Source organism: Bombyx mandarina, chromosome A1 (genome assembly GCF_030267445.1).
Source record: "Bombyx mandarina strain Sakado chromosome A1, ASM3026744v2".
Classification (NCBI taxonomy): Eukaryota; Metazoa; Arthropoda; class Insecta; order Lepidoptera; family Bombycidae; genus Bombyx; species Bombyx mandarina.
Window position 1 is genome coordinate 16,243,803 of NC_143234.1, and position 23,642 is coordinate 16,267,444.

Genomic DNA, 23,642 nt, shown 5'->3' on the forward strand with positions numbered 1-23,642 from the left:
TTTTATTTTTAAATTGACCACCTCGAAGTTTCGATACAGTGTTATTAACTCCGCCAAAAATAACCGCAGAATGCACGCTGAGTTTGCCATTTAAGTTATTAAAAGGTAAAATATAAAATATGTGTCCGTTGTTCTTTTTTTTTTGTAAATTCTAAATACAGCTTTTCGAGAGATTTTATTTTACATGGTAAATTATTTTTATAAACATTTTCCCAAGTTTTTTTTTTTCAAATATTCTTTAATCGTGGCCATTTTCATATTTACCTATTCAGTTTAAAAGTTTATCGAGGATTTTGCAAATTGAAAAAAAGTCTATGAGACCGTAACTTTTTGGTTGAATTGAAAAAAAATTTTGCCAATGTGTACGTCATTATCTTCTGTTTACCAGTTCAGCCGCAGATGTCAAAATGTATAAAATGGGACACGTGTGGGAGGCTCGTAATATATCTCACTCGGAGGCGTTGTATCAAAACAATGCGAATCTAGGTTAAATGGTACATGCGGATTATTCATAATATAATAACAAAGTAAACTGTTTTTTGTTTAAGTTCAAGTTACTCATTAGGGTCTGTGGTTTTGCGACGCCTACAAACATTATAATAATCAGTTAGATTTTTTTCTTCTAATTATCCCTTAAACTCAACGAAAGTTCATTCGAAATTACTCAAGAAAAGACTACAATTTTTTAATTACAGTGTTACAAATTATATAATGGGAGGTCTATAATTGGACCCTTTATGACGTACGCGACACCTTGATGGAAAAAATCGAGAAACATCAAGTTACTTAGGGCAGTTTTTTATATCATCGTAATTGAAAATTAGAACGTGCAAGATTTGTTTTTGTTCGAAAGTAAATATTATTAATACCTGGCTATAGTGTGTATTACGTTATGATTGTAATGAGAATGTATAGAATATACGAGTTAGTGCCAAGACTATGCAACTGCCTATTTAAGAAACGCGCCGATGCGTCTGCCAGTGAAGACTTCATTGAGCACTGTACATTGTTACACGTAATCAATGCTTAAAACAAATTAGATCAACCAGGTAATTAATTCGAATTTGGATCTTGTAATATCACGAGAAAATGTCAAATCAAAGTGACATTGCATTCGTTATCGCCTTATCAGCAACACACTATGTTTTCTGAGCTACGAAAAAATAAATAAATGTGCATGCATCTCTGTTTATCGGATTGAAACCGGTGAGCTCGAGATACTATTATTCAGTTTGGCAGTTGTCACTGGCTGTTAATAAAAAATTACGAATGTGCTTAGATTAAAGTTATGTTACGTACCTGTTATTCTCTTTTGGGTCTTGGTGCTCTCTGGACTTGAAACTTTAGCCTCCTGGGTGGATGTATTCTGTTTCGGCGTCGAGGTTGTGATCGGTGACCTTCTTAACGCTACCGGAACTGCAGACGCTGGTACTAATTGCCACGCGAATCTCTGAATGCCCGGTAAAGGTTGTTCATTTGCAAAATCGAAACCCCATCTTTGACTGTCCAATTCCAATTGTCTCGCCAATTCTCTCTCAACGAATCTTCTATTCTCTTCTCTATCGGTACAGCCGAATAAATTCCTTCTGACACCATCGAGAGCGGTAACTCCGCGAACTCGAAGCGACCTAGTGTCCAGCACAGTCGTCGTGGCCTGTAGGCCGGGCGCCCTCACACTCAAAGCAGACATCTCAATAGAGTCCAAACAGCGAAACACAACACCGATTAACATCCACGACGTTGTCTTCACCTATCACAAACAAGGTCAGTTTCAATTTATCGCAAAACAATATTGGTTTAACTATTCAGATAAGGTTTAGTCCATCCCGCACTAATAAGAAAACGTATTTATTGGTTTAGTGTAAACAAGTCGTAAATGACGCGGCAACTCACGCGGTGACGTCGCACGTCCATACAACAGGAGTACGATCGCCAGTTTGTCGACGAACAAGAAAAAAATTACCAAGCTTGGGGCGATACTAGCGCCACGCACGCATTTCGATAGTTGCGAATGCAGCGCAAGCGTCGGTTTTGTTTAAGGACAGTAAATACATTTTTCCTTCACTAGATGGCAATAGCTTCGAATATTTTTTTAGATGATGGAAAGTTCGACCTTGTTTTTTCCATTTACTAATAAGCTCCACATTAAGCGGGCTTAATTATCTACTAATGAATATTGATATTTAGTTGTAAACAAAAATGATATTATAGTTTACAAACCTACTCACAAACACATTAAAACAACAAAATTTAATCATGCAAAGTTAAGAAAAAATACTGACTATAAACATCATTATATAACACTTTTGCGTGTACACGTTTCAAGTAAATTATTGGTTAATAGTTTATTTAACCAATCTCTGTTGTGTTCTGGATAAGAGTAAGCAACGTAACGCAAAATCATGGCAACATTTTTGAATTAACTTGTTTACGACGAACGAGGACGTGTCTTGGTTACGTGTTGTTGCAGCATAATTCAATACCGCTTATCAGAAATATATCTATCTCTTTCGCGATGGTAAATAAACCTCAAGTGTGACAAGGATAGAAAATGTATTAATAGCACGGTAAAACTCGACGCCATTTTGCCAAAACTCGATTGACTAGATTTGAGTAGCGTCTATCTGGAAATTTTCATGTTAAAAACAAAAGAGTTATTTGTAAATTAATACTATTACATCGAAAATATTAATTTTGTCACAAGCTAGGTTCAATTAGTTCCGTGTTAGACTAACTGTCTCATTCAAATATTGCCAATAATATTGCGACATTTATTTCTCTTTCAGTTAAAAACTGAACAAAATTACGTGAAAATTTATGAAAACCTATAGCTAACTATTAAATATTGTTGGACACTCACCTTAAGGTATTGAATTATTATTACACGGAAAATCTTTGATTTGAAGACGGGGTTCATTCACTGCACTACCTTCGTACTAATTTTCAAGATACGACAATGACGCGTAGCCAGAGCGCGGGCTCGGTGCTGATTGGATAAAAATGGCGGCCATTTGTCCTATTGGCTAGCTAAAATTTAGGCGCCAAATTTCGGTTGGTCGAGACACCGGATGGCGGGAAATAAATGAGGTACTTTCCGGTGAGCCTGAGTTTGTATGGAAAATTGTTTGCCGCCGTTTGTTTCCGCGTACTCGCAACAAAAAAATAAGAAACGATGTTGATCGGAATATGTACCCGGTCCTTCAGTAGAGTGTTTCAGCATTATTTTCATAAATCCAGTTTTAGATTTTTAGCTTCTTCTATGCAGTAATTTACGACAAATTAATTGAGATTGTGTTCCTTAAATATTTTATTTTATTTAGCGTATTGTTTCTTGTTGCATTTAATAAGATCAAACATGATATTTCATCAAGATATTTTATCAATGTATGAATTTTAAATTTATTATTCACCATACATTTTAAGAACTCAAACGGTTTTTTTCCGTTTATTGTTTCTAAAATATTGTTTGATTGAATAGTTAAATTAGAATTAAAAAAAGAAAATTAATTATAATAACATAGATCAATAACAAATTAACAAAGTAACGTATCTTATTCTTCTGCATTTCCCGTAAAAATTATTGGCTTATTTTTTTACAAAGTAAACTTATTTTAAGCTACTTTTTGACCTAAATAACGGAAATCAGTGCTGCAGGATTACACTATGGCTGCAATCACAAAAAATGTTTCCGTTTCAAACAGATGTTGCGTGAATGTTTGATGGTTTTCAAATACAGGATACACAAAAAATACTTTCCCTGCAGGTGCATACGATAATGAACAAGACATAGCGGTTTAGAGTCTATTTATAGAACTTGTTTTTTTTATTTTTAAAGGGAACTTATTCTCAATTTAAATGTTCGAAAATTAATGACCTTACATAGGATTTTCGTATGTGTTATGTGTACCGGAAATCGATACGAGATAAGGAAACGTCAGTACGTTTTCGTATATATCTTTTTTATATAATTTTTCAGAGCATTCAGAATATAATTTCTATCTTTAGAACATGACTAACGTCCTTGTCATTTGATTTTATGTATTGTGAATTGTATTGTTCATTTGACACAAAGGATCTTGATATCAGTTTTTCTGTGCAATACCTTCCAGCTCAAGCTTCCGTTTCCAGGTCTCAAGGGATGGTTTAAATTAGAGGCATAGACTATATGGACGCATAGAGTATTGCCCCAAACTTTATCTACTAACTAATCATGCGTCGATCCCACTTCGTGGAAAGTGGACAAGAAAAAGATCATCTTTTATGTATGTCTCGTGCACTAGGCGCTCGGATCTGTATTACTGACCTGCCTATTTCTGTCGTAAAGCAATCATGCGTTCCGGTTTGAAGAGTGGGACATTTTTACAATTGCGACTGCGACCTTATATCTCAAGGTAATGACGTCATTCATGAGTTGGAGTCTTCGCGCTACGTTAAACATTTTATGCAACAGTATGGCGTACGTTAGATCATTCATTTATGCTTTATTTATTTATTTTTTATTGCCCAGATGGGTGGACGAGCTCATAGCCCACCTGGTCTTAAGTGGTTACTGGAGCCCATAGACATCTACGACGTAAATGCGCCACCCACCTTGAGATATAAGTTCTAAGGTCTCAGTATAGTTACAACGGCTGCCCACCCTTCAAACCGAAACGCATTACTGCTTCACGGCAGAAATAGGCGGGGTGGTGGTACCTACCCGCGCGGACTCACAATAGGTCCTACCACCAGTAATTGTGGTCATTAGGCGACAAACGTCCCCTAAATATGGCCAATTTCTGCAATAAAAATATTACTTTGAAATTTTTCGAGGCCACGTTATTGTGACTGATATTATCTGTCGTCAATGCAACGTGTGGCAATGTTCTGTTTTCATGAATACTTCGGCTCGCATAAACACATTTGCGAGTTGTTTGTTCGACATGTTGACAGATATGCCATTAAAAATTAAATTACAAGCCACCAAATACCGACAGTTGAGAATGTACATGGAATGTCATGTGTCTTTTTAAAGCCTTTTTTTTGCAGATGGATGCATCTTATTTATGAAACTGCCTGGCTTGTGGTACTGTCTGCCAGACGGTTATTTGATTACCTACGCGATTGGTTGCTGTTCTATTTTATATTGATGAAGTTTTCATGGCCTAAATGTTAATTCACCCGGTGTTCTCATGCCCATAGTGTACTCAGTTTTTCAAACCCCGCAATTGCCTTTACCATTTTTTGATGTGAAAAATCTACAGCCGTACTTAAAACCGATTGCTGGCGTGGCGCCGCGTCGCCGCCATATGTATATAATATATTATATACAGTCTATATGTAGTAGTGTGTACGGCGACTGTTCCTTATAATTTTATTTTTATTTTTCATTATGGCACCTGAATTTGCTGTCGTTAACTATCCCTTCATGCAACTATGGCTGTACAAAATAATATCAATGTTTCACATCTTCCAAACTTCTCGCGATGGCTCATTTTTTAAATGTAACATGTAGGTATGTACTTTGCATATGTTCACGAATAACATCGACGATGAAGGAATCTATATATTAATACGCGAAGCAAAAACTTTGTACCCCTTATTACGAAAATTGCGCGGACGGAGGAGTATGAAATTTTCCACACTTATACAGAATATAGAGAAGGAATGCACAATGTTGATATTTTTTTTAAATTATGCTTAAATAATACATTAAATTTAAAAAAAAAGACATAACGCACACTACCATGTATTTGACACACGCACGCATGCATACTATTTGTTTATTGTCAAGCTTTTCTTATTGCTTATAGTCTGTGGTGAAATTGAGAATGGATTAAATATTGTTTGTCTTTATTAATATTTATCGATAGTGTAGTCTTGGCGAAATCTGTGATTATAGAAGAATGATAATCTTTGAAAATAAAATCATAATAGTGCACAAACTTATAATTTCAATTAATTATAGTCGAATTTCGACTACCAGGGGACCACTAGTAGAAATTAAATCTGCATAGATTATAGTGGAAGGGCGTATTTATATTGCCTGTTCATCATGCCTGAAGCGTTGCAAGGATATAATAGAATATCCAAAATAGACGGCGAAGTGTTCAATATGTAGTCGTCTTATTTTTATCATCGTGACCCCCTCCCCTCTCCCCCGACCGGAGTAGAGCTTTTTCTGACTACCTGGAACCATTACCTACATCAACAATGACTGAGTGCTATATACCTGAGTGCAAGTCCTTCTCTTAACAAGCTTCGAAATCCCTTGCTTTAATCATGAGCGATAATTAAAAAAATGAAACCTGAAAAATATTCACAAACCATGGACATAAAACAACAATGATTTGAGTGATATCTTTTAAAATGTTCAGAAAACGGCGAATTGAATAAACTCTTCGAAACACAAAGAACCGTTAATACTATAACAACACTTCGGTTATTAGAAATTACTATGAGACGCTTAAAAAAAAATTAAGACCACGTATCAAAGTTTTGACAGAAGAAAAAAATTATGGAGCAAAAAGCGTGAAACACCCGGTGACCGCATTTTCAGATGTTATGTTTTTACGAGAATTTGCTTGGATTAAAGATCTCTTTTTTGCTGTAGTTTCGTGTTAACTTTTTGCTGCGATACACAGACTAGCTGACGGCACTGCATTTTATGAAAATTAAGTAAAAGAAGAATATATCGTCTTGAACTCCATTTTATAAGAATTCCTTTTTTCTCTTTCGTTCGCAGAAGAGGTAACAGAGTGAGTAGGGGCGGAGTAGACGCCATTAACGCTTTTAACGAATTGACAAGAAGTTGTCGAATGTACGAAAGATTTTTTTTTCCTCCTACCTATGCTGATAGCCTTGAGAGGCCTTGAGCCTCCTACCTATGCTGATAGCTATTTCAACTTCACCCTAATGTGTGTAGGTGAGCTCGCGGGGCTCAAACCGAAGTGCTGCTAATACTGACCCTAGCAAGAGCCGTGCTTCGCAGAATCTACCACCGGATCGGAAACGCAACCCACTGAGAAGATCCGGCGAGAAATTCAGTGGGCTACGAAAGATTCGTGGCTCATGATTTTTTGTTGCTTTAGTTGCATGGAAGATCTCATGACACACATGATATTAGTTACTGGAGCCGGTAGTCAGCATGCGACCACTGTGCATGCTGCCATCCAACTTCTCGATCATATTCTTTTAGATCAGCTCGAAATGTAATTGTATTGCAAATCGACAGTCTCGCCCTTCAAACTGGACCGCAAAGCTGGTACCGGTGGTTTCTGACGTGCGAATTCACAATGCACCTACCACCAGCAAACCACAAAGTATATCACTTAGAAAGAAGCACTGGTACCCATTCTGCAGTGAATCCTCTATTCCCTTTTTACAACATTAACGGGACGAAAAGTTGTAGTGGCATTTTAATGTCTTCATAAAAATGAAGTCATAATTGTCTGTGGGTACAAGTTAGATGAACATTAGTTTTTTGTGAGATATTATGAAATTTAGATGAAAGAACGAACAATATTTTCTTGGGCTAAAATGATGAGATCCATTATAAATGCATCGCGCAATTCTTGGTGAGGACGCTTACAGATTGGACTTCAAGCACCGGTCACCGTTCTCGCCTAACCCATCGCTTGCGACAAGAGCTCGACGAGTAAATTAACCCACAGACACAGCCCACTGAGTTTCACGCCGGATATTCTCAGTGGGCCGCGTTTCCGATCCGGTGGTAGATTCTGCGAAGCACTGCTCTTGCTACGGCCGGTGTTAGCAAGACTCCCGTTTTGAGCCCCGTGAGTTCACCTGCACGTTAAGGCTAAGCTGAAATAGCCTCTCAAGGCTATCAGCATAGGTAGGGGAAAAAAATACAGATTGGCACCGGCACAGAAGCAAAATTAGTTTTGCTCACGAACAAAATAAATTACATCTTTTCAAACAATCGCATTTTTTATGATTGACATAATATATTAGTAATATAAAATCTGGTAAAGGTCCAAGAAATCACAGTGCAGGACTAATCGATGTGGCGAATCCTCGGAATGGTTTATATCCAGCAATGGATGTCTTTCGGGGGATGATGATGATGCATGTACACGTTTCAATTCACATTTAAGAATTCGGGCAAGCAAGCACAAGATTTCGGGCAATCAATTCGTCCTGTAACATCCTTCGAATGGAATTCCCTAGAAACACGAGGCCGCGCCAAATAGCCGTGTAATTACATCGTGACTTGATCGACATACTATCGTTTCGACAAGTGTTCGAAATTTTATTATTTTTATGTATTTTATATCCGTGTTGATCGAACAGTGGATTCGTACAACTCGACTTATGAAGAAGATCAGAGTAATTATCTAAACTAATATTATAAAGAGGAAAGATTTGTTTGTTTGTATTGAATAGGCTCCGAAACTACTGAACCGATTTGAAAAATTCTTTCACTGTTTGGAAGCTACACACATACACACATATACACGAGTGATATAGGCTAGATTCTTTTTAAAAAAAATTAGGGATCCTTACTAAAACTTTTTTTTTGTTGCTTAGATGGGTGGACGAGCTCACAGCCCACCTGGTCACAAATAAAATGTCTAAAATATATTTGGTAGGCAGCGGCTTGGCTCTACCCATGGCATTGCTGAAGTCCATGGGCGACGGTAACCACTCACCATCAGGTGGGCCGTATGCTCGTCAGCCTACAAGGGCAATAAAAAAAAAGGGAGATTTACCTATTAAATTCCACGAAGGTTTTCTTAAAGTTAATTGTTCCAGTCTTTCTGGATTAATATGTAGTTCCATGTCTCCCATATCATAGCATATCCCATGTTGTCTACGATAAAAATTGAATATAAGTTTTGAATAATTCCAATTCGAATGTAGTAATAATTATTGGAAAAGCTTAATTATCTTCTTGGGAACAACAAATAATTTATGGTTTATTGAAATAATCATAATTAAAAAAATACTTCATTTCTCCAATAGCGAGTACTTGAATTGACACAATCAAATGGAGGCTGTATATCAAAAATTGAAAATAAAATAAATATATCGATCTACTTCCATGTATTTAAAAAATGTTTAATGTATAATACACATATAGATAGTAATAATCTATTTTAGCATTCTCGCAGGCATAAAATTAGCTAAATTTGTTAAATTTTATTTTATAGAATTGAAAACAAAATTTTATTATTGTATTACCAAAAACGATTTTGTATTTGAGTGTCTCGAAGGACTAGTGATGTGTTCACGGATAGATCAATTTGTCCGGAAAGAGGCACAGGACTCGATTCACAAGAGATCACCAAAAATGCTTTCGTCTCGCGCACATGCGTTTACCCTTTCAAGGGTTGCAGTATTTTAAAATTAACCAGCATTTGTTTGTTTTTGTAAGCCATTGTGTCCGTTTTAGGCTTGAGTAAAATTAGATAAATATCTTGAAATTTAAAATGTGTCACATTTTTTTACTGAACGTAAACTACTTATTAGCTATAGACAATTAATTACGTGGTGGTGATTTTTGGGCAAACTTTTAAGTCATTTTAACTTTTATTTTCAGTGTAAAAGGGCTGAATTTAAAAAAATAGGTAAAATTACATTTCTATAGATGTTTACGAGTCGATGACCCTGTTAAAGAATCACCATAAAAAATTTAATATATGACGCATACTATAAATTATATTAGAAATTAGCAGGAGATTCAAATGTAAATCTCCTAAGATATTGATCTATGCTTTATAACAGTTAATGTTTTACTGGCAACGTGGCAACACTGGTTCCATAGAACATAATTATTTTCGAATTAGAGTACTCCAAAAAGGGGTAATTTGTTTTCGGAGCACATTAAAAGTGGCTTGAGTGCATGGGATAAATAAAATCTATTTGTGTGGCATTCTGTGTGAAAGGATATAAAGGATGAGATATATGAACAAAATTCTTCAAAAGAGCACGATCTATTCTAAAAGATTTAAAAAAAAGCTTTACAGTTTTCTTATTTGTATTTCAACATTAACTCTAAGATCAAGGTTTTAGATTGATTTGTAGTGTTTTGTGACGAACCTAATTTGCGGTTTTTTCTCCTCCCTTTTCTTCTTTTTAATCCTTCTACTGGTCTACTGGTGGTAGTCTTCTGAGGTGTCTTATGAACGGACCGGGATAGGTATCGTGGCCATTCTTATTTCTGACCTGAAGAAGTAATCTGTTTGAAGGCAGCCTTCCAGAACTAGAACTCATGTCTCTAGGTAGGTAGTGGCATTTACGTTGTTGATATCTCAATCAACTCAATCCTAAATGGGCCAAGAGATCGTACACAAGTCTAAGTCAAAAAAAATCTATCCTCTCTAAATGGTTTTCTACCATCGAAAGTGATTCATTTGCAGACTTTAAAATCGATGTTTGAATCAAAGATTACTCAAAGTACATCGTTAATCGATTTATATTTCCAATCAAACCCTTGAACGAAATCAAAAGTTATTTTTTGTTGTAGCAGGACAATAAAGCGGTGCTTGGTCGGCGTGTCGGAAGTTGACAGGTGCCAATCTTGTACGTGCGCACACATAAGGTTGTTGCAGACGTGGTGAATTTTTAGAAGTATATCAAGTGAAATTAATTTGACCAAGGTTTTGAATGTTAGAGAAAAGAGAAAAAAGATTCAATGTACCATTTAAATTATAATTAAATACGAAGCTTTTCTTTTGTTGCATTTTTTTCATCATTCAGTGTTTTTAGGACCTGGAAAGTTTAAGGTAACTTGATATCTACAAAAAAATCTGTGGCTAGGGCTCCTAAATGCGCCGCCTCTACATGGGGGTGGTGCGGTCGATGGCACTATACGGGGCTCCCGTATGGTGCCACGCCCTGACCCGCAAGAACGTCGCGGCGCTGCGACGTCCGCAGCGCGCGATCGCGGTCAGGGCGATCCGAGGATACCGCACCGTCTCCTTCGAGGCGGCGTGCTTGCTCGCCGGGGCGCCACCCTGGGACCTGGAGGCGGAGGCGCTCGCTGCCGATTACAGGTGGCGTAGCGACCTCCGCTCTAGGGGGGAAGGGCGCCCCGGCGAAGGAGTAGTTCGAGCGCGGAGGCTCCAATCTCGGCGGTCCGTGCTGGAGGCGTGGTCTCGCCGCTTGGCGAACCCGTCGGCTGGCCTCCGTACCGTCGAGGCGGTCCGCCCGGTTCTCGCGGACTGGGTGGGCCGCGACCGCGGATGCCTCACCTTCCGGCTGACGCAGATGTTGACCGGCCATGGGTGTTTTGGCCGGTACCTCTTTAAGATAGCCGGAAGGGAACCGACGGCGCAGTGCCACCACTGCGCGACACAGCGGAACATACATTGGCGCGTTGCTCTGGATTCGACGAGCAACGCGCCGCCCTCGTCGCGGTCATAGGAGAGGACCTCTCGCTGCCGCGCGTCGTGGCTACGATGCTCGGCAGCGACGCGTCCTGGCGATGCTCGACTTCTGCGAGTCCACCATATCGCAGAAGGAGGCGGCGGAGCGAGAGAGGGAGAGCTCTTCCCTTTCCGCACCGATCCGTCGCCGTCGAGCCGGGGGCCGGAGGCGGGAATACGCCCGTACGTCCCGGCCCCTGTAGGTAGCGGCCTCCCCCCGGTGAAGGTCAAGGGGCGACCTGAGGGGGTGAGGCCGCGCGGCGCGCTACCAGCACTCTAGCGCGCTGCCGTGGAGTGAATAGAGCGACCGGTCGACGGTGTATCACGTCCCGACCTGGCAGGCTGGTTCTGGTCCAGCGGGGTATTCCGGGAAACCAGCGGCACTGTCTGGGCGGCCCGACGGGCTGCCGTACCGAGACGGCCGACGTTTCAGAGCCTTCGATTCGCCTCGAAGGCTCCGTCGGCTGGGCGTCCTTGGGGTGAGCCGCGCCGTCTGGTTGTAGTGTTGACCGCGGTAGCCCCCCTACCTCATCCGGGTTCTGACCTCGGAGGGGATCGGACGTCGGGTGTAAGAGTGCAGGGGAGTCGTTTAGTGGGTGGGTCCTAAAATCCTTGGGCCCGCGGTCTGCTCACAACACCATGCAGACCGTTGAGTCTCACATACCCCGCGCGCCCCTTTTGCGCGGGGACCTCATAGGAGGTTCGGCCCTCTACCCGAAAAAAAAAAAAAAAAAGGGCTCCTAAATGCTCCCCCGCTGAAGGTCAAGGGGCGACCTGAGGGGGTAAAGGCGCGCGGCGCGCTACCAGCGCTCTGGCGCGCCGCCAAGGAGTATCCATGTGATAAAAGAGTAACCGGTTGGCGGTGTATCGCGTCCCGGCACCCGGCAGGCTGGTTCTGGTCCAGCGGGGTATTCTGGGACACCAGCGGCACCGTCTGGGCGGCCTGACGGGCTGCCGTACCGAGACGGCTGACGTTTCAGAGCCTTCGATTCGCCTCGAAGGCTCCGTCGGCCGGGTGTCCTTGGAATGATCTGAGCTGTCTGGTTGCAGTGTTGACCGCGGCAACCCCCTGACCTCATCCGGTTTCTGACCTCGTAGGAAGTTCGGACCCCAGCCCGAAAAAAAGGGCTCCTAAATACTGAAAAAGCTTAAGAACACATCTTTAGTATTTTACTCTTTGTACGTCACATTGAGAGCTCGAATGAGTAGGCACCATTATTATGTCCGGTTCTGCCGCTACGCAGTCATGTGGTCTGGTTATACGGGACAATTGGGACTTTAGGGATCTGAAGTCGTCGTGGCCTAAAGGATAAGACGTCCGTTGCATTCGTATCTAGCGATGCAACGGTGTTCGAATCCCGCAAGTTTTCTAATGAAATACGTACTTGACAAATGTTCACGATTGACTTCCACAGTGAAGGAATAACATCGTGTAATAAAAAATCAAACCCGTAAAATTATAATTTGCGTAATTACTAGTGGTAGGGCCTCTTGTGAGTCCGCACAGGTAGGTACCACCACCCTGCCTATTTCTGCCGTAAAGCAGTAATGCGTTTCGGTTTGAAGGGTGGGGCAGCCGTTGTAACTATACTGAGACCTTAGAACTTATATCTCAAGGTGGGTGGCGCATTTACGTCGTAGATGTCCATGAGCTTCCGTAACCACCTAACACCAGGTGGCCTGTGAGCCATCCATCTAAGCAATAAAAAAAATTAAAATTTTATGTCTAAGGAAAAAGAATTATTTTGCAAAACATACAAGATTTTTTGTTTGGAACCTTCGCTACCTTTCAGGAAAATTTCATGAAAACGATTTTACTTCATACGTAAAGTGCTTGAGTATTTTTTTTACCACAGCAAGTACCTTCCCACTATTATGTGATTCTTAATACTAATGCCCGATCCTACTATTGCTGAGGTTTTGTGTTAAGAAGACTGTCGCAAAATTGTAAGTCGAATCAAAGTGCAACACGGAGACACGTTATGCTAACTTCATTTCCTGGCCATATTACGGTAGAGATATAGCGTATTTACAAATTTGAGATATTAAAAAAGACTAAGTCCTTCCTTTCAGTTAGCTGTCCGAAAACAATTATCTCAACAGTAGGTCACATTTTGCCGTAATAAAAAATAATAATAATTTGACCTATCTTGACTCAAGACTATTCACTTAAAGTGTAAAAAAAAACGGTTAAAGAGGATAAAAAAATTGACACATTTAGTTAAGACCCGACAGATGGTAATCAAAAGTGCATCATTCATTCCCCCCGTGCGTTCCGCGGGCAACGAATGAATTCACGCGTCACAGACTCCTGCGCACTGATTGCGGGAGGATGCAGGCCATTAGAGGACCCCTTTTGTACAAACCGTCCTTAGAGCTTCACTACGAGGTGGGCCAGTTTGTATGTCATTAAAATATCTTTGATAGACGCGTTGCTAAGAATATTGCATTACAATATCACAGTAAAATTGTTAGAAAAGTTTTAAAATATGTATGTGTTGAAGGATTATTTTCTGAAGATCTTTCTTTTAAGGGATTTAGTAAATAAAATAACAACACAGACAGTAAGTAATACTTAATCATTTTGATTCATAAAATTAAAGTCGCCAAGGGCCCATCTTTAATTTTAGTACTAACGAAAAAAAAAACTTCTGAAAATTTTTCAATTTACGTGTTACTTTAAAAGTTTAAAGTTTTTTAAAGGAATCCAAAACTGTTTAACTTTTAAATGGCTCGTTGATTGCACTGGTCGTATCCATATTTTAAAGGGACTCTGAAGTTAAGTGTAATAATCATTTGTCGCTGTCATTGTTTACAATATACTTGAAGCATGCAGAAAAGTGTGGAAATGAAATTTACAAATTTATTATATTTAAGTATTTGAATTTATTAAATGAAACAGAAGATAAGTTAAGGATTTAAGACAATCATAACAAGTTCTCTTTACAGATTTACAGCAGTTGTCGTAATAGTTAATTTCACGTTGTGATTTTTGCAAAGTAAGTCAGTGGACTTACACGTTATTAAAATATAGTATGAAAAGGAGAAGTAAGTAGGAATCGAGGTTTAGCTCACCGTTATCTTTTTAGTGAATTAGCTTAAGGACAAAATTACAAGGTTGACTAAAATGTTTATCTGCAGTGAATATGTCAAGAATTAGCATGTTAACAAAATTTAATTTCTATCACGCGTTTTACGTTTAGGACTTTATGGAAGTGAAATTAATTGGCGCTAAAATAAAATGTCAAATTAGACTTATTTTTTTTCGATTTTTGTGGCAAAGGGAACCTCATTGTAAGGAAAACAATCGACAATTTCTGACTGCTAAATTAATAATGACACGGCGCTTTAATATATGTATTGTATGCGATCAGAGAGAGTTCAAAGGAGGCAAAGGATTATAATTATATACACTGATCGATCCTGACGGTTATGGCTCGGTCACGATCTTTGAGAATACCAAACTTGACTACAATGACATAAAATGTTCCCAAACAAGGTTCGGTATGATCGTTCACTAGAATACACTGCTGGTATGTTTATGATCTGTTGTATTATCTGTTGACATGTATATTATTACTATAATTTAATGAAGGGAATTACTTACAGTAAAGCCGCAATACGTTTAAAATGAGGTAATCGCTATCGGTACGTCACGAGTGAAATTATCTTGTCACGAACAAGAATAACCTTTTGGTAAGGTACCGAATAAACAATTACATATGATTACAGAGTTTGTCGAGTAGAAATTAGAAATGACTACCAAATTGGTGCTGGCTCATTTTCTTTGTTGTTTATGTTTTTTTTATTTATTTCGTAAATTGAGCGATTACTGGCCCCATTTAATAAAAAACCTTCAAAATAAATCAGCTTATTTTCAAACATTATGAGTTGGTAGATTCTACGACATATTATTTTCTCTTTAAAATTAAAATATTATTCGTATCATTATTATTTTGTAAAATATGCAATGATCTTAAGCTGACTCGTAAAATCCTATTAAAATATGAAAAAAATAATACCTTAAACTTGATGATCAAAAGTGCTCCGAAAATGCTTTATACAACACCCTGTGTATTTGTTAGTGACGCGCCTATTCTGCTACTCAATTCTCATAGCAATTAATATTACCTTTTCTAACTAAATACGTAGAGCCCAACGCAAACCAAACCCGCTAAATTTTATCAGTTTGCGCAATTACTGGCATATTATGAACCAGTTCAATTGCGTACCGCAATATTTCCCTTCTTGCTGCGAAGCACTGATGCGTTCAACTTTGAATGGCGGGTCAAGTTTTTATGAGAGAGATTGCATGTGCATCTACCGACATTCATGTATTCTGTTACACATTTCAACAGGCTATCGATACATCAACGTGTTTCGACTACACCAGTAACGAGAATTAATAAGTTTTAACAGTCACAGATTGACTTTTCTTCTTGCATACATTAGGATTAAAGGCAATTAAATTATTTCCCAGTTGCATTCCTTTTAAGCTACCCGGCTTAGACTAGAGATGCTTTATTAGGCTGATCAATGTGCAATTATGTATTAATGTATCTTTGTAATATATTGTGCAGATACAATTGTATGTATAATATAATGTATTGAGCATGATTCATTGCGACAACAACCCTAAAATGTATTCAGATTGGGGCATTGACCATACATATTGAAATTGGTCACAAAAGGCCCGATGCCATCATTGTGTGAATGTTCAGAGGGTTATATTGTGTTTAGTTCAACAAGTGCAAGTTTCGGCTGTGAAACCGGGTCACGTAACTTAGGATGTTTCACAGGAAATACGTGGAGTTTATTATTTAATAATTTCGATCATCGGTTTCGTAGATGTTTTAAACCGCACTATTTAATACGTTGGAGATAATTAAAGTATCCGATACCGATTTGTTAGAGGAAGTCTGAAAGTGGCACCTGTGACAGAGAAGTTGAGAAGTGCACGTTTGGGATGGTATGGACATGTGATGAGACGAAATGAAAATCAGATTGGTAAGAGAGTATTAATTATTAATGTGGAAAGATATAGAGGAAGAGGTAGACCTAAGAAGAAATGGATCGATTGCGTGAAAGACGATATGTGTAAGTGGGAGTGAGCGAAGAAATGGTATGACAGAGGAGTATGGAAAGAGAAAACATGTTGAACGACGAATGAGCTGGGTACGTACTATTGTTTCATCTTTTCTAAAGTCATATTATGTCAATTAATATTTACTTCATAATTTTGTGGAGACAATATTAAATAATTACCATTTTACACTCCCTTAAAGCTATTGTTGACCAATAATTTAATTTCATTGTTATTTAATGACAACGCAATGCAATATTCTCTATGTCGGACAATGATTTTTTATGATAAATTTACATTTATAGTCTCTGATACCATAATATTAAAAAAAATAGACGTATTTAAATATTATGAGTTAAATAAATGTTGCTATATGATTTCTTTTATGTGAAATAGATCAAAAAAAAAAAAAATTATGTAAAGGGCCGCTCTACAGTTTATCTTGTCCGATTAAACTAAGGTCCCTCCTCACAAAATTTACAGCTTAGAAAACTTCAAGAAAGGAGTGATCGCACAAAGATTTTACTATAAAAGAAACGATCACACGTGTTTCGTAGTCCACACGTGGTCGGGGTCAATGCACTTCATTAAAAACAATATGCACTCATTAGTCCGGCTCATTTGACTATTTCTTTAGATGCATTTCGAAATAAGCGGATGGTTTAGTTCGGTTTTGTTTTGTGCAGCTGTTTGTACCGGAAATTTGGTCAATAAGGTCTGAGCTGTTTGTGGTCACGAACAAAATGATATCTACATGAAATTGGGGTAGTGGATTTGATTTGTGTACATCCATTATTCGAATTTTATATATAGAACCTACAAACACAAGCGAGGTCGCTCGTTGGAAAATTATTACCAATTTAACTATCACATTTGTTGGTGATTGCGAATTTTGTATCATAGAAGCTTGTAGTCTTATTTGCAGTATCACAGTTGGATACCCTGTAAGAATTAAAATGAATAAATGTAACCTTTAAGCCAGTTAGTTAATCAGACGATTTCCGAAATTTTATCTTGTTTCCTGCCCTGAAGTTTTATATTACTCGGCATAATTCTAGGAACGTGTTAGGTAGACGAGCTCAGATTAATCCTTGGATTAATTGGTGATCAATGCCCATATCCTGAATTCTGAGACCCTCTTGAGACGTATGAGCAAAACAATAGCATTGAAATAACAGTTTATCTTCTCTTTAGGACTGGAACAACCACTTTTTTCCGTGACTACGACTACGATATTTATATAATAATATGATTTAAAATTTTATTGGAGCCAAACCTGTATCTTGCGTACCATGGATAGCCATCGCTTCCGCATGGCTCTCATGTATCTCATTTCAGTTTTTAGTAAAGCGATATTACAGGCTCACGCTTTACGCACAGAGAAGTTAGAACCTAAATTCCTACGACTTCCAATGGCTTCTGAATAAGTTCGTTGCGAGGTAAAAGATAAATTAGCTTTCCATTGGATAGCCTGTAGTTCATCGTTCAGAGCCTTTCCATATCACCGATCTAGATCCTGGCTGCATATATGTCACAGTGGGGATGAATGCCGGGTAAATACTTTATAAACTCGTCCCTTCTTTCTAAATACTGAAAACATCCTCTCGCAAAATTCATAGTCCAAAAATATTTATTTAATGAACAGAATTATAAGAAAGAAAAAACATCCTGGAAAACTAGTTATTATCGATTTCTATTGCTCTATGTAGGTAGATGCGAGCTCACAATCCACCCGGACTTAAACGGTGGCTGGAGTCCGTAGACATCATTATAGTATACTTCTTGTCGTTGATCTCTTGTGAGTCCGCACGTGTAGGTACCACCACCCCGCCTATTTTCTGTCGTGAAGCAGTAATGCGTTTCGGTTTGAAGGGTGGGGTAGCCGTTGTAACTATACTGAGGCCTTAGAACTTATAGCTCAAGGTGGGTGGCTCATTTACATTGTAGATGTCTATGGGCTCCAGTAACCACTTAACACCCGGTAGGCTGTGAGCTCGTCCACCCATCTAAGCAATAAAAAAAAAACATACCGTCAAAAATTCAATTGTATTTTAAAATAGGTAGTTGTCTCAGTTTTCGTAGTGGAAATGAGCTAGAAAAAACCTTAGAACCTGCGGGTATTAACGCTTCGTACAGAATATCTATTTCAGTTCCTTGTAAACCTCACTTGACAAACCAAATAAAGTAAGCTCTTATACATATATATTTAAGAATTACTCGAGCACCTTATAAGGCAGTGTTGAGAAAGTAACGTGCCTCACAGAGCATTTTATACAAAATAACGTAACTACCCACATATAGTAAACAGGAATGCTCTCACGATGATCTGTGATCTATTCAAAACATGTTTCTTAGAACCGGACCGTCAGATGTTCGGAGTGGGTCCGCCCTCAGGCCAATGCCCTCCCAAATCCTATGTTATTATTTTTTTAGTTCCGTATCTACTGCATGTACTGCTTCCTTAATGAGATTTCCTTTGTGAGCAGCAACGTTCCTACCCTTGACGTATTTGAAGCCATTGTCTTCTAAATGACAAGTACTCGAGAGGAAGATTTATTGATATCCCTTTGAAAACAACCTTTTTGTCTGTTCAGTGTTTGTGTTAAGTGAGCGTGGCAGAGCGGCGTCTATCTTGTTTCTGCTGTTATGGTCTTTGATAAAAGTAATAACGTTCTGAAATCCGTAATAGCTTCTGGTGCTCTCGCATTCCCATTGATTATCACCTCACTTTACCACCTTCCTGCAGAAAACGTGCCGCAAATTCACCATCCGTTAGATGGGGTTAAGCCATTGTATCATGAGTGGTTATGATGTTAATGGATTTCGGTATGAACTAACACCAAGTCCACCATGAGCTTACCAGGCCTCTTAGAGCAATAAAAAAATTGCACCAATTTGTATATTTTTCTCCTTTTACCTCTTAAGCAAACAGTATGGAATCTTTTGAGATTATGAACTTTTAATATTGCTCTCGATGGGTAATGGAGCTCACAGCCTACAGTTAAGTGGTGGGAGACTATAAGGATCACACCTTAAATGTCGCCTGCGTTCGGTTTACAGTATACCTTAGATCCTGTAAAGAATTTTACACCTAAAGTGGGGTAGGAGGTTTACTATGCCTTTTCCATGTCTTCCCAGCGAGGTTTTAAAAAAGCCGAGTCCGAAATTTCTTTTTCATTTATTTGAAATGAGACGTAGAAAAGGGCGAAATACATATTTGAAAGGTTCTAGTATAAAAATAATATTCGGAGTGAAGTATAATGTAAGAGGTATTTGAGGAAATTATATACATTTTTAGTACATACCTCTTTTCCTCCTACCTAATCGTTGATAACGCAAGAGGCTATTTCAAATATGCGCCGACTAGTACGTGAGCTCACGAAGCTCAACTTGGGAGCACTTGTTGGCACTAGCAAGAGCAGTGCTTTGCTAAATTTGCCACCGGATCAGAATCGCGATTCACTGAGAAGATCCGGCGAGAAACTCAGTGAGTTACGTCTATGGACTAGGTTGCACGTCGAGCTCTTTTCTATGAGTTTGGTGACCGGTGCTTGGAGTACCTAACAACATAGAAAGTGAATCGGGAGGATTCGATAGAACATGTTTTGAGTGATGGCGGCTTCGCTTTGTCTTGTGGTTTGGGTCTGGTGTGTAAGTACTGAAGAAATATCAATGTTGATTCTAGTTGGGAAGAGACAACCAATGGAAGAAATATTAAGAACGAATCGAAAGAATTACTGGTAGGTACATTATGTATTACATATTTACGATAATGATGTGTACTTATCTTGTACTTGTGTCTTGCGAGTTCAACGCACTCTTATCAACACAACTGCATTTCTCAGTTGAATACCTATTAATCAATTTACTGTTCTATTTGAGTAGATATAATGGTATGCGGAACATTTTCTGATATCTTGAATATATTACAACGATATAGGAATTAGTAAGGAAAATTATTTTATTATTTTTGAATCTTTTGGTTAACGAACTGACAGTCCTGCTAGGTCTCGTCTGGCTTGCATACAATGGTATGCGGCAGAATTAGCACGATAGAGGCCGCGGGACTCTCATTACCAGGCCTTACAATACAATATAAAAAACCACAGAAAAAAATATACAGAAAAAGTAAATGAGGAAAATCAAACTTAAAACTAAAGATCATTGGGCGGATATACCGTTCAAATCCATCTCTTCCACTCAACCATTGGATGGAGATGATTTAGGAAACTGACGTAATACCATAATATACCTGATTAAGGACAAATAAAAATAATTAGATAATTACAAGATATCTTTTAAATGTAATCTATTTATTTAGATTATATATTACATGAACCAATATGGTATACATATAAAACAAAAACATATATTCACTTTAAATTATACTTTATAGTTACTATATAGTTTACCTTACCTCCAGTGATTAAATGAATCTGATTTTGTATCGATAGACAGAACCACTAACAATTATAAATTTAATTCAGGATATTTTTTTTCATACCCCGTGTGCGTCTGTGTGTGTGTTTTGATAAAAAAAATTGTTTCCTAAAGAGCTAACGTAACGTGTACATAGTTGTACTCATTTAAATTAGGTGATGTTTATAAAAAATAAGTCGGGCAGGATCCCATTGTTGTCGCCCGTGTACCGTGACCGTTTGACGGCAAGGAGCTACGCACCCCCCTGCCTGCCGTAATGGGTTGTTATGAACGTCCTCACTTTGATTTAACACGAATGCCGAAGAATGTGAATTTGTTTTTTCTTCTTTTCTATCTATGCTGTTAGCCTTGGGAGGCTATTTCAGCTTCTCCTTGACGTGTAGGTTGAGCGCACCGTTGTCGAACCGGGAGAATTTGCTAACATACTGAGTATTGTAACTATACTGAGATCTTAGAACTTATATCTCAAGGTGGCGCATTTACGTTGTAGATGTCTATGGGCTCCAGTAACCACTTAACACCAGGTGGGCTGTGAGCTCGTCCACCCATCTAAGAAAAAAAAAAACATTAGCCCTAGCAAAAGCAGTGCTTCGCAGTATCGACCACCGGATCGGAAACGCGACCCACTGAGAGGATCCGGCGAGAAACTCAGTGGGCTGTATCTAGGGCGACGTCGACTGTTTACCATTCGTTCCATAGGATCGGATGTATTTTTTTATTTTATTTTTTTCTTCATACTCAACTCTTATATTGCAGTTCAAGATTGACGATGTGGGATCGGTGTCACACAATTCTTTTTAAAACAGATTAATTAGATTGACCTTCACCTATTTATTTATGTTACGGAATCTTTCTAATTTTAGAGACTTCTAATCGACTTCTAAATACGTCTGATTAACTTGAAAATTAGAATACGTACCGAGGGTCGATAATAATATAATTTTTATTTTTATTTTAGCCTAACTAGGATCAGCAAGGAACAAAATATGTGTATTTTAATTTTTAATTTTAAAGTTTTTATTGCTTAGAAGTGTGGACGAGCTCACAGCCCATCTGGTGTTAAGCGGTTACTGAAGCCCATAGACATCTACAACGTAAATGCGCCACCTACCTTGAGATATCAGTTCTAAGGTCTCAGTATAGTTACAACGGCTGCCCCACCCTTCAAACCGAAACGCATTACTGCTTCACGGCCAGAAATAGGCAGGGTGGTGGTATCTACCCGTGCGGACTCACGAGAGGTCCTACCACCAGTAAAGTTCGGCCTGTTGTTTGGATGTGTTATTTTAATTACATATCGAGGGGTAAAAGGGTTTAAGCGACATTTCGCTTATTACTCCACATTTATCCTTGTAATTAAAGGTGCGTTTTAATTGGTATTAGCATCAACAGTTCGATGTTTTTAATACAATTTCAATTAGGTTTACTCCATTAAAATAGTTGTAGAAGTTTTTTTGTTATGATATTTTAAACTTTAAATGGCTCTCCTGTAAAGTTGCAAAAATGTCGCTTAAACCAAATAGCCTTTCACCTCTCGATATCTATATATTAATACGTGAAGCAAAAACTTTGTATCCCTTTTTACGAAAATTGCGCGGACGGGGGAGTATGAAATTTTCCACACTTATAGAGAATATAGAGAAGAAGTGCACAATTCTAATATGTATTTTTTTAAAAGAAAGCATAAAAGATACTTTAAATCAATAAAGAAAACATTACACACACTACATATGATGTATTTGACGCACACACGCATGCATACTATTTATTGTCAAACTTTTGTTCTTGGCGTCTGTTGACAAATTGAGAATAGATTAAATATTTTTTGTCTTTGTTAATATTTTTTATAGTGTAGTCTTGGCGAAATTTGTGATTAGAGAAGTAAAAAAATACAATCATAATAGTGTACAAACTTACAATTCCAATTAATTATAGTCGAATTTCGACTACTGCGGAACCTCTAGTATTTATTATTCAGTTGTCATTTGTGTAAGATTGTGACGTGCGGACGAACACTTGGATCGCTTTAATGTGAAGTTCAGTTTATCAAGATAATAAATGGATATAAAGAGATAAGATTATAACAGAAGATCGCGGGTACCTTTTTTTTTTTAGTGCTGGGGAATCCATTTAGGTATACCCTGTCGAGGGGGTAACGGTCCGTGTTATCGGACCCCGGCGCCTCTTGAGAGGAAGAAGGGGAGAAGAGAAGGACCGAGGTCGTCCACCTCCCCCAATTTTTCACAGGAGACTACGCCTTGAAGAAAAGGCACGCGATGCACTTGCTCCGCGGAACCGACTAACGACTAAACCCCATCGAGCTCCACCGGACCGACTACACGAAACTTACGGTACCGCAGTGCGCGCCGAAAGATCGCTGGTAGTGGTACCTTAGTTTTGATATTCACAAACTATATACAATATTATTTATTTTGGATTTAAACCAATTACATATATTCTTCTACCGTCTTCTTCTTATTCTCTGTTTATCGAGTTAGCACAATATGATTTGTTCATTCAAACCTTGTACACAGCAAATTCAAAATATTTTTCATCTATAACTAATATTATAAAGAGAAAAGATTTGTTTGTTTGTTTGTATTGAATAGGCTCCGATACTATTGAAACGATTAAAAAAATTCTTTCACTGTTTGGAAGCTGCATTATTCCCGAGAGAGAGGCTATAATCTTTTTTGAAAAAAAAATTGGTATCCTTACTAAAACTCCAATAATGTAACCCAAGGTGTAAA

General features: G+C 38.3%; 1 protein-coding gene across 1 annotated transcript in view; it reads right to left on the minus strand.

Annotated features, from left to right (window-relative positions):
* LOC114239303 (uncharacterized) overlaps window positions 1-2,986 on the minus strand; it is a 42,902-nt gene extending 39,916 nt beyond the window's left edge. Inside the window, exons 1-2 of the mRNA XM_028169486.2 lie at window positions 2,861-2,986; window positions 1,300-1,750 (exon numbers count right to left, since the gene is read on the minus strand). Of these exons, the coding sequence (XP_028025287.2) occupies window positions 1,300-1,750; window positions 2,861-2,917 (508 nt within the window). The 5' untranslated portion in view covers window positions 2,918-2,986. The remainder of the gene's footprint in view (window positions 1-1,299; window positions 1,751-2,860) is intronic.
* Between the last annotated feature and the right edge of the window lie 20,656 nt (window positions 2,987-23,642).